The sequence below is a fragment of the Taeniopygia guttata genome, chromosome 1A, assembly GCF_048771995.1.
Source record: "Taeniopygia guttata chromosome 1A, bTaeGut7.mat, whole genome shotgun sequence".
In the NCBI taxonomy this organism is placed as follows: domain Eukaryota; kingdom Metazoa; phylum Chordata; class Aves; order Passeriformes; family Estrildidae; genus Taeniopygia; species Taeniopygia guttata.
In genome coordinates this window covers 22,012,969-22,031,014 of record NC_133025.1, presented here as the reverse complement: position 1 = coordinate 22,031,014, position 18,046 = coordinate 22,012,969, and the positions used below count along the sequence as shown (strand labels likewise).

Here is an 18,046-nt window from a genome sequence, read left to right as displayed (position 1 = left end):
CAAGCTCCCCAGAGAAGTGGTCATGGCACCAAGCAACTGGATGATGCTCTTGTCATATTGCTTAGTTTTATGTAGTCCTGTGATGAGCAGGGAGTTGTACTTGGTGATCCTAACATGTTCTTTCCAACTTGAGCTATTTTATGTTTCCCTGATTAATTTACCCCAAGAATATTTGTAACAACAGACATGTAAATGAATAAATATAACTATCATGAGACATTTGTAACTCTTTAAATGCTAAATCCAGATAAATCTGATTTATTACTTAAATCTTCTTAATCATACCTGTCAGGAGCTTTGTATTTGGTTGGAAGCCGGGTAAGACTGTTGTGATTATCCAAGGGTCTTACAAGAGTGAGACTGTCATTGCTCAGCAGACTCAGAGGAGAGATTTTTTTTTTTCAGTAGCTCCTGTGTAAATCCAAAATAGTCCAAATATATTGTATTGGTAGTGGTTACTAATCAAGACAACTTCAGTGTGCACAAAGAGATCTGGGCTATGTTTCTAACTTGGTTTCATGGTGTCTTTGCAGAAGAATAAATATGAATGAGCACTGTCTTGAACAGGGTTATATTCTTACATCATGTCCATGACTTTAAGGAAACCTTGTCTCAATTTTCCTTTATATAATGGTGCTTGAATGTAAAAAGCTGATTTAAAAGCCTTCAAAAGTGTGACATTGAAATCAAGATTTCTTTTTTCCCCCTGGAAAACAAACACTATTCAACAAATTTAAAAGGGATCACCTTTCATAAGTTAGAAAGACATAGGGGGTGGAAATATAAAGGAGTTAAAATTCATTACTTTTGTGTGTCATCTTCTGTGAAACAAAAAGAAGAACTAGTAATACATCAAGACTGATGCTGTCCTACAGCCTTGGAAGGAGCTGTAAAATGATCAGAGCAAGATTCATGATACAGGCACTACATGGCACTTCAACAATGTTTAGAATACAATTTTCCTGAATAAAATGCAGATGAGCTCAAGAAATTCAGGTCATAACCAAATCAAGTTGTTTCTTTTGAAGAAAAGCACACAACCTCTCCTTGTCTGTGTCCTTGTCAGTCATATCTCTACTGTGCTTATTTGAATCACAGTTGCTGAGTTCTCAAACTCTGCAGAGGAGCACTCCTGTTCCTTCTAGACAAACTTTCTGGTTTTTATCATTCTTTGTAGGTGTTTGATTTTGACAATCTAGGCTGTGAGTCTCATTAAAGGGTATTCTAAAATCCAAAGTTGCAAAATGTATGGCAGGATTCTTGTCCCCAGCCATCTATATAAAATGGACTTCATTTTTGCTGAGGGACAAATGTGTTAACTAGACACATATCAGGTAGCAATGACAGCTTCTGTCTGAAGACTGATGAGCATTTTGACAAGAGAAATGGAAGGATGTGCTTTGCTTGACACTGCTCAATGCTCCATCTTCATGATACATGAATGAGAGAGAGGGAACGAGTCAACTCCTAAACCTTAACTCAGTAGAGAAGTCACTGCAGAGAAGAAAAGCATCAATCCCTTGTAGTCAACTGTTAATGCAATTTGCTGATCTCACCGAATTTGTAAGGAATTATGAAGACAAAGGTCAGAAATCTGTACAGGGCTGAAGGAGTAACATACCTGTAAAAGCATGAGTTAATGCACAGTCTGAAAATTCAATATTCAGAAGTACTTACCTATTAGGGAGGAATTTAAAATGAGTAACTTTAGATTGAAGTAATTTGTATAAGAATCTACACTATTACAAGGTGTGAAAAGCAGCATTATTTTGGATGCACCAGACAGTAAAGCAGATCATTGTCACAGACTGAAAGTCTGCCTTACTGAAGCTGTTAGCATCTATGCCAATGGCTGTTGCTGGTCCCTGCTGCCATAGCAGCAGACACAGCTTTCTGTGGATGGACTTGCATCAATCCCTCATGCTTACTCCCAGCCGACGAGGTACCCAGTAAACTGCTGACCCGAAAGATGTGATATTATTTTCACAGAACATATTCTCCTGGAGGAGGTCTTTGCATCATTTGCTGATTTGTGTAAAGCTGTTACAGTTTTTTACTGTGTTATCACCATTTAAAAAGGAATCCTGATCCACAGAAATTCTGCTTCTGCAATCATGAGTAATATTTACCCTCAGGCCTAACATGGCAACAATTCCCCAGGAAAAAATTTCTGCAAAAATCTCACCAATTTGATTAAATCTGGAGGAGAGTTTGAAGCCATGTCATGAGACCCAGAACAAAGATTTAACAATTTTTTTTTCTTTAAAATTCAAGAGTGAGACAAAGGTTTGGCATCTTGCATGTAAGTTTACAGTGAGAAAATTCTTGTGAACCAATATACTGAAATCAGTCTATTTGTTACTGGAGTAACTTACTACACCTTCCCAAGTAAACGAAGCTGGGTTTGAGCTATACTTTTTCAAATTAAATACATGACTTCATGATTTATTTGTATACTCATCTGTCTGGAAATTAAATTTTGAAAAGCCTCTAAATTAGCATGTTCCTATAATGGTAGTTCTTCTGGAAAGTGTGATTTGTATTTATTAATTGCTTCTGTAGTATTTTAACTATCTGACTGTATTTTGCTTTTTTATGTTTTCAGGAAAACAGGCCGCCTTAGAACCATTTACTTTGCTGAATCTCTTGCCGAATGCAACAGACAAATATTACACTTACAATGGGTCTCTATCAGCTCCTCCATGCTCTGAAACAGTTGAATGGATTGTGTTTAAAGATACCATAAGTATTTCTGAAAACCAGGTAATTTGATTAATGTAGTAAAACCAAAAATTATACATAATACCAAAGAGAAATTGCCATGTATATAGTGGAAGCTTATGGCATTAATTTCCAGCCCAACAACAAAGCTTTTCTTTTATCTAGTTTGAAGTTTTTCATCAGCTGTTAAATTAGAAAGCACCTATATTAATTGTGTTTTCTTTTACATTTTTTATAGTTTAGTACTAGAATCTGAGCAATTTCTTATCTTAAAATAGGGTCAGAACATATTCCAGGCTGTCTGGTCTTCTAGCTCAGACAAAAGGGAGTACCAAACAGTTTTTGGATAGTCCCCCAGTCACATGGTGATGCTGAGCACTCCACCACTCCAGCAGCTGAGTGATTGAAAAATACTTGTGGAGTAACACATTAGATATACTGATAGAACAGAGGACAAGTTCAGTGCCATGCAGGATAACTCAAGTGTGAGACTTTATCCAAAATCTTTTGCCCAGAGTTTCTGCCTATTAGCAGAATCTGGTCAATTTTTATGGCTTCTAACTTATATTTTCCCCCTTCTAGTTAGCTGTATTCTGCGAAGTGCTTACAATGCAGCAGTCTGGCTATGTTATGCTGATGGACTACCTGCAAAACAACTTCAGAGAACAGCAATATAAGTTCTTTGGGCAAGTGTTTTCCTCTTACACTGGACAAGAAGAAATTCATGAAGCAGGTACTTAACTGAATAGTCATTCCTCTCTTCGCAAGTTAAAAGACAGTTTTCGGTAAAAGATTCATTCAAGTATGCAGTTACTCATTTTAAATTGTGTAGAAAGTAGCACACTGTGTTATTAGTCATAAATCTATCACTTCAGAGAAAAAAACAGCAATCACAAAACATGTCAGATTAAATGGAGTGGAAAATTAAATGCTTGTCTTGACCAAGCATTCAGTGAAAATCACGTCAGTTCAAGCTTCCTTACAGTGCCCTTTTAATGTGTTTCAGACTTCAACAAAGCTGCCATTTCAGAGACTGCAAGAGTATTTTGTTTTACAAACCTATTTGGTTCTTTATGATGTAGTGTGGATGCTTTTTTCAACAGAGACTGAAGTGATGTCACCAAATTAATTTCACATAGTTTGCTTAGAAAGTGATAGATGGAGAGAATTCCACAAGCCAGATTCTGTTCTCGGTCTTACCTAAAACTTCAGGAAGGTTTGAGAAGGTTATGTGACCAAAATAGTACATTATGTAGTGAGAAACAAGATTTAGCACTAAATATGGAAGCCAATGATAATAATAAGCACAGAAGAATATATAGGAAACTTCTAAACTGAAAGCACTTTGTTACTACTTGGGTGGGAATACCTGTAGATTCTTTAACTCAATTTCACTGAACTGTGTTTAATTAGACATAAACAGATGACTTTAAGCACAGGCTATAGGTGTTCTCCAGATTAGAAGTGTGGTTTCACACATGTACTTTTACATATTTATGTGATCACACACGTATATAGATGTACACAAATGCAACTATGGGATTTGTTTAATGTAGAACATTAGAGAAGCATTTATATTTTCACCTCCATTTTAAGACAAATAAAATTTAAAGACCCTAGGAATCATTAAAGTTAAATATTCAGACGTAAGAGCTGTAACATGAATACCAAAGTCTCTAGACTCGATAGGCTTACTTGTGTTTAATATTGCATAGTAGTCAACAGAAAAAACTAATCTTTTTAATCCCTTTAGAGGATGTATGAGAAATGCCAAGACTGATTATTACTCAGATAGACAACTCAAAATTATTTTGTGTTGTGAAACCTAGAATCCAAATTATCTGCTGTTGCATTCAGTGTAGATTCTCATTAGGCAGTAGGATTAAATGCTTAATTTATTGATGTGATTAATACATGACATTTCATAAGTAGAACTAAGTTTTCTTAGAAAAGTTAGAAGAATCTATTCCGTCATAATCAGGAATTTTCAAAATTTCAGGAATTTTCTCACAGCGACATCCCCAACATTTTTGGTGTACAAGCACAGTCCTACTAAGGGCATGGGAGATGCTTCATTCCCCAGACCTGCCTAGTGATATTTGTAATTTCCCTATGTGATATGTATGTAGCAATTTAAGAATATTAAAATAGGTAATTCTTACAGCCATACTTGAGGATTCACCTGAAAGAAAAAGTGGTTTGAAATTGTAATGCTTAATCTCCACCAACCTCAGCTGGCATGCAAATCCATTTATAATAAAAATCATTGTTTATTCCTGTAAACCTGAGAACCATTGTGGTGGCTGCTGGGCACATTGGGTGACTTTCCATCCACTCCACCCTTCTGGTAAGGCCCTGGAAATAAGACCTGAAGCCTAACTCTTATTTATCTTCCTGGATTTAGTAAGGTATAAAAAACAACGGGTTCTTAAAATTCAAGGCTGACAATATATACTGATAAAAAGTCAGCCTGTTTTCCCACAAGGAATACAACCATGTGAAGTTCAGTGGCTGTCTCAGTTAAATTCTCTTGTGAGACATGGGGTCAGGACTGCATTTACCCGTTCACGTTCCTCAGTCCACATGACTTCACAGCGAGTGCTCAGGTTCCCAGATGTGTGTGTGGCACACCTCCCCTGGCACAGTGCACGGGGCAGGTGCCCAGGCACCGGCAGTGGGGGCTGCAGGGGGTTTCTGTGAGGAAGCCCAGGGCTGCCCCGAGTCAGACCCAGCAGCTCCAGCTGGCTCCATCCCACCCAGCTCAGGCACTGGGAGCCACGGTGGCAGCGCCTCTGGGAAAACAAAGCTGCACAGCAGTGAGAAGTGAGGGAGACGTGAGAAACCACTCTGTCACATCCAGGGGAGAGAAGGAAGAAGGGCAGGAGGCGCTCCAGTAGCAGAGGAGCCCATGGTGAAGATTATGGGGAGGCAGCCTGTCCTGTGGCAGACTGTGGAGACTCCATGCAGCAGCAGGCTGCTGGCTGTGGCTTATGGAGAGGAGCCCAGGCAGGAGGGGATTATCTGTCAGGTCTCTGACCCTAGGGACAACCCACAGTGTAGCAGTCTGTTCCCAAAAGACTGTCCAGAGGCTGGAAAAATTCGTGAAAGACTTCATCCTGTGGATGGGACCCCACACTGGAGCAGAGGAGCAGTATGAGGAAGGAGCAGCAGAGGCAAAGTGTTATAAGCTGACCACAATTCCCGTTCCATATTCCCCTGTGCCACTGGGAGTGGGGAGGTGGAAAGAATAAGGAGTGAAGTTGAGCCTGGGAAGAAGCAAAGGATGGGAAAGTTTCATGGTTTTGTTTTTGTTTCTCACTATCCTACTATATTTTTATTGGTGATAAATTTCCCCAAGTCTAATTTGTTTTGCCCATGGTGGTGGTTGGCAAGCAATCTCTGTCTTTATCTTGAACCATCAGCTTTTTCATCTTACTTTCTCCCCCTGCCCTGCTGAGCAGGGGGAGTGGGCAAGTGTCTGGGTGGGCACCTGGTGCCAGCTGAGGTCAACCCAGCAGATATCTGCTGTGCTGCTCCACCTCCATTACAGAGAGAGTGTAGATCTGGAATATAAAAAAATTGCTTTTTGCCACACACTACAGGGATCTACAAAGCTCCTGAATACCTGAATGTAAATGAAGTGATTTCATGGCTTCAGTAATTGAAAAGTTGAATTGAAAAGATTATCTCAAACACAGATTTAACTAAAAGTAGAAGAACACAAAGAGGGAAAAGATGGAGGGGAACAAAAGCAAAATTTGGGCCAGTTATAAAGGTCTTCTGGTCAAAAACATAGCCCAGGAAGTTTTTGGCAATGATTTGGCTGATGTACCCCAGTGATTTCCCATAATGTAATTAAGTTTAGATAAAAATTTCCTAAGTTACGTGGGTAGCATTTTATTCCACAGAAGAATAAGCAAAGATGGATGCATTACTACAGCATGACATGATATGCAAAACCAGAATCCAAGTATTCACCTGGAGAAAGCAGATACTTGGATTCAAGTTTAGCAGAGGTTTGAGTAGGCCTCTGACTTTCTGTGAATTTTTTTGCAAATTTTTCTGTGAATTTGTCCTTCAGACTGGTAACAGACTCAAGAACTCCTTTTCTTGCAGTCTCTTTGCTCAGCTTTTCTAAAAGTTGCTCAGCTTTTCTAAAAGTTGGTATCACAGCAGAAGTACTTAATTAGGTAAGTTGTCGTTTGGTCTCCTTTCCAGTCTCTGGAGAAGGAAAATGGGAAAAGGCACAGTAAAGTACTTCTGTGTTACTGACTGGTAGGAAAGAAAAGGGATGATTTACAAAGTGACATCAGAAGAAGGGCAATAGAAATACATTTTGGGAAGAAATGGAGGTGAAATAATAGATAGATGATTGTCATGTAGTAATATTGTCAGTCATTGCTGAGATGAACACCTAAAGGAGGAGAACAAAAAGGAAGACTTTTTTCTAGGGAAAAAATAGAAGATCCATCTGTAAAGGGAAAAAAGAAAACAAAGAAATATCACTGGAAGCACCAACCTTGTATCTTTAAAAGTTTTATAATACTGCTCTATGAGACTCAATACAGACAGAGATTTCAAAACCAAATTAAAACCATAAGCAAGAAAGATGAAGGGAGGAAAAAGTCTGTAGAGAAGAATTTGCAATACAGAGAAGCTTAGTGTTTGTATTACAAAAAAGCGTTTTGACAAGAATTTTAAACACCTTGGAAAAGAAATAGCTAAGGAGTCTCTAGATTGAAATCTGTTTAAATCATCTGTGCTCATTTTCAGAATTGAGAAGGGCTAGTCTAATGATTTCTCCTTGCCATCTGGTGGAAATGGAGAGGAATGACAAATTTTAGGAATGCAATGGAATGGACACAACATGAGATTCTTTTAAAATTTGCTCTTTCTTTGTATCAATTAAAATAATTAAGTGTAATTAATAAATTGGTGTATCAGCTATTTAGCAGTTATATAGGAAAGGGAATTCAGCTAAATTACACAGACTAATGCTGCCTCTGCTATTAGCTGATGTGGGAATCCAGGGCTTCCCTCTGGCTGCCCTGGCAGGTCTGGGGCCCTGGCAGGGGGTCGGGAACCCCCCTGTACAGAGCCCCGAGAGACACTGTCTGTGATCTCTGTCCATGGAAATAAGTTTTCAATCTTACAGGATGAATTACAAGCTCTGAGTGTTTGATATGAGTAATAATTAAGTGTGGCACGGGTGCAAAAGTAAAATTTCAGGTTTCTAGATTAGGGGTTCAGAGGGGACAAGATGGAGAAAATTGGGTGTGTCTTGTCCTTTTTCTCCTTCTTCATGCCCTCCATGTTTCACTGTAGTGTTGGCATTTTTCTATTGGTTTAGGCTGGGGACTTGCTGTTTAACATAGATGATAGATATTGGCACATTATTGTAAATATAGGACACGTAGTTTCTGGTATATAATGTTTGTACCATCCCACTGAGGGGCAGAGCCCCACACGCTGCCCTGCAGGACAGACCTGCGGCAGGGCAGCAGAACATGTTAGAGATAAACAGAATAAACAACCTTGAAAACAGCACAGATGAATTATGGCTTCTTCTTTGGCAACGGGGCAGTAAGACAGTGACTTTCCACAATCTCGGAATCATCAATTCCCACAGATTCCGACAAGCTGACACACACAAACACAGAAATTGGGAAAGCCTCGCTGCTTGTTTTCCATTGACTGCCCCGTCCGGAAGCTGCTGGGAACTTCCCTCCTTCCCGGGACCGGGGGAAATGCTCTGGCCAGTATTTTGACGGGGTTTGGGCGCCCCCTTGTGCTCGAGTGGCGAAATGCAAAGCTGAAGGGCTTCTCTTTCAAAATGCGGCCTTGTCCCCCAAAGAGTTGAGGCGTCTTGTGTTCGCTCCCCTTTAGAGAACTCCAAAGGATCTGCATTTGTTTTCTTAGTAAGTTGAATAGGGTTTTTCGCTTTCTTTTTCTAGATACTCATATATTACTCTAAGCACATTATGAGATGTAAAAAATCTTTCCTCGTATATTCCAATTCAAGCTAAAAATATAATAACATGAAATGACTACTCCTAATGCAATATTTAGCTTCTTATTTGCGTTTTCTCTCTTCTTTAAGTACTATAAAAAAAATTCAAACAGCCTTGAGGGGAAATTCTGGTGATAGGTTTACCTTTAACCATTAAAAACAATCTACTGTAGATTAGTCTATTATAGCTAGTGCAAGAGTATGCAGCTCTTCTCGTGCTACTTTGATAGAGCCATAAAGATAGAATTGTTGAGATTTTTTTATTCCCAGGACAGATATAAAAATCTTTATGTTTTATCATTTGTATTTTATTTCTTAGTTCACAAAATATGGTAAAAGAGGCAAGGACAGGAGACTCAGTCCTCAACTTCACTTGCTTTTGGAAGTCTAGTGTTTAAATACTGGTTCTGTTTACAATGGCATGGCGTTTCAAATGTTTTAGTGGAAAGCTAAAATTGAGGCGCACAAAAAGACTTTCACTAGTTTTCTCAGGAGGTATCTCAAGATTTTAGTAGTTACTTGTACTATTTAATAAATACCATATTCTTTCCTCTTTTCTTTCTTTTAGTTTGCAGCTCAGAACCTGAAAATGTTCAGTCTGATCCAAAGAATTATACTAGTCTTCTTGTTACATGGGAAAGACCTCGCGTTGTATACGACACCACAATTGAGAGATTTGCTGTCTTTTACCAACAGCTGGATGGAGAAGACCAGACTAAGCACGAGTTCCTGACAGACGGGTATCAGGACCTGGTAACTGAAAACTCCTCAAGTTTCATAAAAAGGGATGATGGTGTAACAATTCACTGTTAATTATGGTGACTGATTAAACTGTAGCTGAGACCTGATTGAAGAGAAATTATCTCATTTTTTGTCTATAAAGCCACGAAGACAAATTAAAACAAACAGTAAAAACTTCTCTTGTCTAGAGCAGGGAAAAACTCTACAGATTGCTGCTTTGATTTGCCTATACTTGCCCTGAGCATGCCAGTCACAGAGCTCCCTAGCCATAAAATCCAGTTGTCAGTTAATAATAACCTGTACTTTATTGCTCATGGATGTGAAAAAATGACCTCCACAAGCAACTAATGAGATTCAATTCAATTATACTGCTATAAATACTAAGTTACTGATTACAGCTTCATGGTATTTTACTAACGAGATCTGTTCCTCTAAACCTCTTTAAAGACTCGTCAGACATAATGTTACCTAAACTTGTGTTCAATGCTAAATAGTTATTTGGTTTGTTATCCTCCATGTAAAATGTCACAAGTTTGTTTTTTTTTTTTTTTAATTTGACTGAAAACCATTTGTGACAATAAAGTAAAAAAGCACACAATAAAATACTAGAAGAAAAGAGCTTTGTGGTTCACAAGAAAAATGTGTTATTAAAAAAATTAACATTTTCAAATGCTTGATACTTATTTGCAAATAAATGATTAAATGTGTTTTTTCTTCTAGGGGGCTATTCTAAATAATCTGCTGCCCAATACAAGTTATGTTCTTCAGATAGTTGCTGTTTGCTCTAATGGTCTGTATGGAAAATACAGTGACCAAGTCATTGTCGATATGCCTTTAGAGGATGCAGGTAAGTGGTCTTTTGAGTTTAGTGGTCACTTTTAGCTGAAAATCTGTATTTGAAGGAGTAGTTTGTTTGCAAACCAGTTGAAATGCATGACTTCAAAATTATGCCGAAATGAAATTTCAAAATCACTGCAGTTAACATTCAGCATGCCCCTTGCTAATGATATTTTACATTACATAATTCCTTGTAAGCGTTACCTATAAAAAACTGCATGTTAATTTTTTTTTTAATTCTAAGAATATTCTGAAAAGCACCTGCTAGATTTCAAATCTCACACAAATCTCACAAGTGTATCTTTAAGATGTGTAGGGAAATAAAACCATGTTTGGTATTAATTCTCTATGGTTCAAGCATTCTCTCAAAATTAATCCATATTCCAGTATTAAGGAATCAAGCAATGCAATCCCACTATATGATTTATAAGTCTATATTAATGATTTTGAAATTTGATTTCTTATGAATACTTGGAGCTTGATTTCAAAAGACTTGTGATGATGGAATTCCTTTGCTTCTTAATGCTGCCTTGCAAAAAAATCAAAAAGCCTAACAAAAAAATTTTAATGATTTCACAGCCAGATTTGCTTCTTCTGCCTGCTGGTAAATATGAAATAACTTGAGACTGTAGCATGAAGCTTGATCTTATCCTTAATAATTCCTTAAATTTAGTGTAGGCTTTAGCATCAGATTCCATTCCTATGAAAGTGAGTGAGAGCTGCATTTTTAATTAAGAAGACTGTAATAAATAATAGAAAAAAAATCAAATGCTTTTTGATTATGTTAGGAGCTTTTTTTTATCTAAAGGCCTGGATTTTGTTGTTTGTTTATGTATTCTGGAAATTCAGCTTTATACTTATGTATGTCTGTGGGAACCCAGGGAAGAGGGAATATCCCCTTGTCTGACTCCCAGGAAAACACTGACTTTGACCCTCATTCATAGAGAAAGCCTCCTAAGCCTCAAAATAGAGACCACAAAAATGTGATATAGATTGTAAAAAATGCATAAAATAGCTTAGTATGTCACATAAGTGAAAAATTTAGATTTTAAGATTTTTAACATACTGTAGATAAGTGCAAAATAGAAAGTACAGAGTATTGTCTTAAGTTCCTTTCTTCTTTCTTCTTCTTCCTTTTTCTTCTTAAGTAGTATCTTGTAATTAAGTAGAAAAATCCACATTGTGAGTCTTTAAAAGTCAATTATTATGTTAGAAAGAAAAATAATCCAAGTGTAACTTCTTAATTAAGTAGTTTAGTTTTTGATTAGACTTAGAAAGACCTTACAACATGAGTTTGTTAACCATTTTTGGTCTGTTTTCACACATGCAAAGTCTAAGTGCAGACAATATGCTAAAGTCATGATAAACTGACAATAAAACAAGAACCGAAAACCGAAAAAGTTCTGTACGTCTACTTTTCTTAACAAAAAACTACTTCAAGAGAGTTTCCCCCTACCAAAAGAACCCTCAGAGAGTTGCCCAATGTAGAATCCACAGAATCACATATGTCTGTTTAGCTACAGCAAGGGCATTAGTGATGTTGTGGTGACCTTGGGAAAACAGGCCCTTTTTTCATTTCAAGGGAGCCACATTCCTTTACAATGAGAGGAAATGTGATTCTCAGCAATCTCTACTACATGAATTTTGGGCTAATAAGGGTAATAGGCTTATAATAATCTGGGTTTGTCTGTAGGAGGAGGACACAATATCAGGTACAGTGCATACACGTTTTTAGTAAAGATTTAACTTGTCTTTCAAACACAGTGTATTAAGAATAATGCATTTTGGGGTCTTAGGTTAGTATCTATCAGAATTTTCCTATTTCTCTTAAGTTTTCTAAAATGTCCACAACAAGGTTCTGACGTTCTGCCTGACATTTCACTCTTCTGTCTACCTTTTATCCGTCTCTTAGATAGTTTATTCTTCCACTTACTTTTCAGTATTTGCTGGGTTTGTTTGAAGAGTTTTCTCAGATGAGAATTCATCTACATACCCCACATCCATTTCAACATGGAATAACAAATAAGCAGCATAGTGTTATCATCATTTTACAGCACTTCAACAAATCAAGTCAGTACAGTGCTGCCATCACAGCTGTAAAACCTCTGAAAATATATATTGCAAAAAAAATGTCCAGTGTAGGTGATATCCAGAGGATAAACTGCCCTCCTCCTGCTGCTGCTGCATCCCTGCTGTAAGGGTGGGTTGCATCCAACACTGCTGTGTTCTGTGAATCCCTTTGGAAGGAGACGTGGGTGCAGAGGCAGGGAGAGAGACGGGGGCAGTGGGGTTGGGAGAGCACTGCCAGGGCACCTGTGGCACCAGCAGCCCAGCAAGAGGATGCTGAGGCATTGGGCAGCCCGGGGCTGGCAGCAGGGCAGGTCCCCTGCTGTGCTTCTGCTCAAGTCATGCACCACAGGAGCTTTGCATTCATTCCAGTAGAAGGAAAAGTGAGGGAAATACATACTGGAAAAATAACTTTACCTTCCAGTATCAGCAGAAATTTCCCTGAGATTTGTATGCTCAGACAAGAGAATTTTGTGTACAATAAATTTTATACTTCAGACTGTGTTATATTTGTTATAATAAATTTTATGGATCAGACTGAAGGCTTGATACTCTCAATCCTTTTTGCACAGATAAATCATTAATTTGTACTTTGATATTTTAAATTTTAAAAGATAAAAATAAAAAGAGAGCAAAGTTTCTAAATAAAAATTAAATACTGAAATGAATATTTGCCTGTCTAAAAAAACCCAAAAGTTTCACTGACATGTTTTTTATCTGAAATGGACACAAAGTTATTAAATTTAATTTGGTTCTTTTATTTTGGCACTTCCACAGTGGTACCTCTGAAAGCATTGAATAAAGAAAATTCAGGGGGAAATTCTTCTCATTTAATTAGTATGCTTTCTAAGAGTGTACATTGCTCTATAAATAAGTTTCTTACATGCTGTGTCAACTCTGGATACAGTTTTAAAATCGGAAAAAATCTTTCATTAATTTCTAACATTAATGTTTGCCTAATTAATTTTACTAATTATTTACACCTGAATTAACTGATGCAAATATTTCAAATATTTTCATATCTAATTATAATATACCTAATATTAGAAAACAGATATATGGGAATGTAGATATCTAACAAGAAAGATTTCTTCAGAGCAGCTTGCTGATTACAACTATAACATCAAATTGATTTTGTGATCTGCTTTGTAGATCTTGAGGCAAAAGGGGATTTCTTGGAGCTCCTGCTTGGGAATTTATGAAAGAAAAATTATCTTCACCCTGAAGACATGAAATAAAGTTGACACACATAAAGCAAAAATTAAATTTTTCATTTTCAAGCATTACCCTGAGTAATCCAGTTTAATTAAGATGAAATTCACTACAGTCACCTCCAGATTAATTAGTCTTCCTGTTAAGAGCTAGAGCAAGGCATGAGTCATGCAGAGCCTTTAGATGGGACCTTTTCCAGGAAGGATTCTGTCCTTGGAATGGCCACTTCTAATGAGCTCTGGTATTCAAAAAGCTCAAGACTACTGTTGTAGACTTTCTTTTTTGAGATACTTGCAAGAGAGTGTTTCTCCTGCCTTCTCCCCACCAGTCTGGTGCTTCCAATATGGTGAGTGAGGGCTCTGCAGGCTCTAGTGATCCACAGGTCCAAGGCTCTTGTTTTCAGCAATGTTTTGTAAAATGAAGGATCTCTTTGGCCACGTTCTCTGCTTCAGTTTGTGGGAGCCTTAGGAGCTGTAATGTAATGGCGTTGGGCAAGCCACCACAGTGGAGACCTCTGCTCTCTGGGCTTTTCCTGAACTCTTCAGAATTGCAGCCCTTCATCCTGTAATACAGTGTGTGTGCAGATTAAAATTTTTTCCAGTTAGTTTCACTTAGTAAAAGCCAACAAATGCACTACTTGACATAGCTACAAAATTTCCATTGAAAATTTAGGGAATCATGTACAACCTATTTTAATCGGCTTTGATAAAAACCTTTGTTTACAAATTTTTCATTTGTTATTAGAATTGGATTTTGAATAACTATGTAAATGTGTGATTTGACTCTCTAGATAGCATCTGTACAGAACTGGAGGTTGTGCAGTAGTTTGTTGTGTAGCTAATACTGGTGGTACTTACATGCTTTTGCTGACACAGGAAAGGAAAGATATATAACTCCCCATTCCTCCATTCTAATGCCTTTATGTAGACTTCAGTTGGTGTTTGTCAAAAAAAAACCCAGCATGCTGGGATAGAGCTCTCAAATGCTGTCTCCTGTCTGGCAGCTCATGCTGTCAGCAATGCTTTTGAGGGTCTAACTATGCAATTACTTTGTAACTCGTCTTTGAGATTTTTGTCCTAAAAAACACTAAGCATATATTAAATGTCTGATTTAGGGGATGCTTTTTTTCTAATTTTGTACTGATAAAAGTAGAAATCTCAAAACTAATTTAATCAAAAGAAACAGGCCTTACTTTTTGTTCTTGCCATGCCATTTATTACATGTCAGTACAGAAATGAAAAGAGTTTATGTTGTCTCATAATTCTATGATTATACATCACATTGTTTAAAGATATTTTTTAAATATTTCATTGAAAAAATGTAGGGAAATAGTTACCTTTTCTGTATTTGCTCTATTGTTTCTTCATCTGCCATTAAAATGGACTAGGAAAAGACCCCTACAGAACTCTAACTAATTATTTAATTATTTTATTTTAAAATGTATACTATAGAATAATTAATATGTAGTTCCAGAAAAAATAAACAAGTTTCTTCATCAACCTACATCAACGGGTTGTTTTTTGGAGGGTATGGCTGTTCGCCTTGGCTGGGGGATGTTATTATATTTCTGTAATCTCCTGTGGCTCAGCCGCAGGATTAACAGAATTTCTGTAAGTGTGTGTCTCTAATACTTTTGACAAATTTTCTATGACCATCCAATATGACCATCCAAATTTAAGTAGTCTTTATAAAGTTTCTGGAGCTGTACTGGTTTTGTTAATAAACAAGTTCTTTTTACATATACATATACATATATATACATATATATATATATATATGTTAATGCCTCTCCCTTGAGAAAACAACAAGAAACTAGTTTCCTGCTGGTGGAATTTGAGAGCATGTGCCCTACTATATACTCTAGCACAATCAGTACGGTTTGTTTTTCTGAGTCTGATTAAAGTTCAACTCAAGAATAGTGACCACAATAAAGTATGGATAGAATTCCTCTGTACTAAAAACATGTTTCAGAGAAGTCTGTTAAATACCTAGTACATGGAGTGGGTCTATTATGGGAAGGCATCCAGACTAATGTCAATATTTGAATTTGTATCATTGAGAAGCCAGGGAATATCATTATCTCATCCACCCCTTCCTCCCCTCCACTCCCCTCCCCTCCCTGTCCCAGAGCCGCCTAGGCCTCAGGAGTCAGAGGTAAGATAATTTTTTTATCTATCTAGCTAAAGAAAGGTCAATTCCATATTTGGTAATTTATAGATATTTGTTATTACAGGACAACTTGTGAAAATTTTGTGCAGCATTGCTTAGTCAAAATTTGTTTACATGCTATAACCTACAAATAATATTGTATGAGCTTATTAGCTTGATAAACTTCACCTAGTATATGTTGAATATAGCACATCTCAATTTGTTTTGAAAGGTAGATATGGATAGACCAAAGAGAATACAAATTAAGTCATACATCCCCATCTGACTTTGCAAAAAAGAGAAATATAGAGATGGAATCTTCATCCTAGTGTATTGAACAAACTACATTTGGGAATTGTGAAGGAAATGCAGACATGGAGCTGTGTGTGGTGGTATTGTTAGAATTGCTCTCCATGCTAGGAGATTGGATTTTTCACCTAGTGCAAATCAGCCCTCAGAACATGTACTAGCACTTGTGTGCAGACAGAGTGCTAAAACACAGCTTAGGAGAAAGCCTTAGAAAGACTCAGAATGGATATGGGCCTTTTTCTGGACCAAAGGAGCAATAAGGTGCATTAGTGCTCTACAAGGGGTGTTGGATTTCCTCACTGAAGACCTGTACCAGTTCCTACCAGAGAGGTGGATGTTTCTTTCAACCTGCTTTGAAGCCTCTCTTGCTGGCTACCATCAGAAGTATCATACTGGATTTGGCCGAAAAGAGAGAAAGAAGGCAAGAGACTACCTCTACATTTGGAGAGATGGATTTTCAGCTGGGTTGTAGGAAATTAATTTCTTCAACCTGTTTCAACTGGGTTTTTTTAATTTTGAAAATTGGGAATGCCTCAGAAGCCTCTAGAGTAGTTCTTCACAGAGTGTGCAGTACCTGTTTATTAGGGACTTTTTCTTGGATGTGATAAAACTGGCTTCATGACTTTGCATTAAATCAAGTAGGGTGGGAGTTTGAAAAAGGCTGTAAAGACTGGGAAGGGTGGGTCTCTTTGATCTGCCTTGCTGGAAGAATGCAGCCTGCTGAATACTGACTATGATGGCATTGCTGTTGCTCTGGTGCACAAAGAATTTTCTATATGAAAATTATAGAACAGATAATTTTACGAGAATATCTTCAGAGCTTTCAGATTTAATGTAGAGAAATAGTCGATAACCAGACTTACTGTTTTTCTCACTTCTCTATTTCTGTATTAAACTGTATTTCTCATTGAAAATTTTCTTGTAAACTTGGCTTTCCCCAGCCAATATGTGCTTCCTCCAAAAGTGCAAATCCAATGGTATCAAAATAGAGGCAGAAAAACTGTTGTGGCTGAATGAATACATCCTGTCTAGATGAGTGAGCCTTGTTACCCTTGATCCAGGGATTGGCCACTTCCACTTCTCCAAACACAATCCTACAAAAAATCTTTGACATGGTGTCAATAACCATATTAATTAGGCAGTTGAGTCCTTGCAGAATTCGGAATTCTGTCTATGAAAAATTGTGGATGATACAGTGTGTATTTTTGTTTTATAGAGGCTGACCTCATTCCTGAACTGAGTGAAGCTGAAGAATATGAGGTATAGCATTCATTTGTTTTTTAAGAGAGTATTTAAAATATATACATTTCAACTAGATTGAAATTATATTCTGTGAAAATTTACAAAACTACATCACCAACTGAGTGCATTATCTGCATTTATGTATACATTTATGTATGTATGTGCATATATAGCCTTTGAGCTGTATTTATCCCTAGATAACTCTGGAGATACCTCAGTATTTCTCTGGGGCAGGACATACATGGTGAAGTAAAGGATATCACAGAATATTCCTAAGTATTTTTAAAATGGGGCATCAGTTTACTATCACCCTTCTGTGAAGTCTGGCAGAATTGTTCATTTAGCAGAATCAAAGCTGCCATCCAGTGTTAGGTTTTTTAGTTAAAGAGAAGTTTAATTTTTCCTTGCTTGTATCGTGTAGTAAATTAAAATAAGGGAGAACTACAGTTGTACTGAAGAGTGACATTCAAGTGTGTCTGCTATCAGCGTGCTATTGGTTTAACTGCTAATCAAAAATTTGTGGAGGTTCATTTGCTTCTTGAATTCAAGTTAGACTTTAAAGTATAGCTATGCTTTACAAAATTTTTTATGATCTCATGATAACCTTTGGGGGCTTCAAATTCAGTAACTAGGTCTCCAGTGTGGCAGAAAGGAGACATGTAAAATACCATGATTAAGTTTTTAACAGTCTCTAATACCAATTGTGCAACATAGTTACTTCAGTAAGACATTTATCAAGTAATATCAAATAATCCCTCT

General features: G+C 37.2%; 1 protein-coding gene across 9 annotated transcripts in view; it reads left to right on the top strand.

The window, feature by feature from the left end:
- PTPRZ1 (protein tyrosine phosphatase receptor type Z1) overlaps positions 1–18,046 on the top strand; it is a 131,708-nt gene that overhangs the window by 76,724 nt on the left and 36,938 nt on the right. For all 9 annotated transcript variants that reach the window (XR_012052609.1, XM_072921301.1, XM_012568939.5 and 6 more), the window contains 5 exons: positions 2,606–2,763; positions 3,304–3,454; positions 9,300–9,484; positions 10,193–10,319; positions 17,262–17,305. Coding sequence is in view for 8 of the 9 variants with exons in the window: in XM_072921301.1 (XP_072777402.1) it covers positions 2,606–2,763; positions 3,304–3,454; positions 9,300–9,484; positions 10,193–10,319; positions 17,262–17,305 (665 nt within the window). In the remaining variant the exon portion in view is untranslated. The remainder of the gene's footprint in view (positions 1–2,605; positions 2,764–3,303; positions 3,455–9,299; positions 9,485–10,192; positions 10,320–17,261; positions 17,306–18,046) is intronic.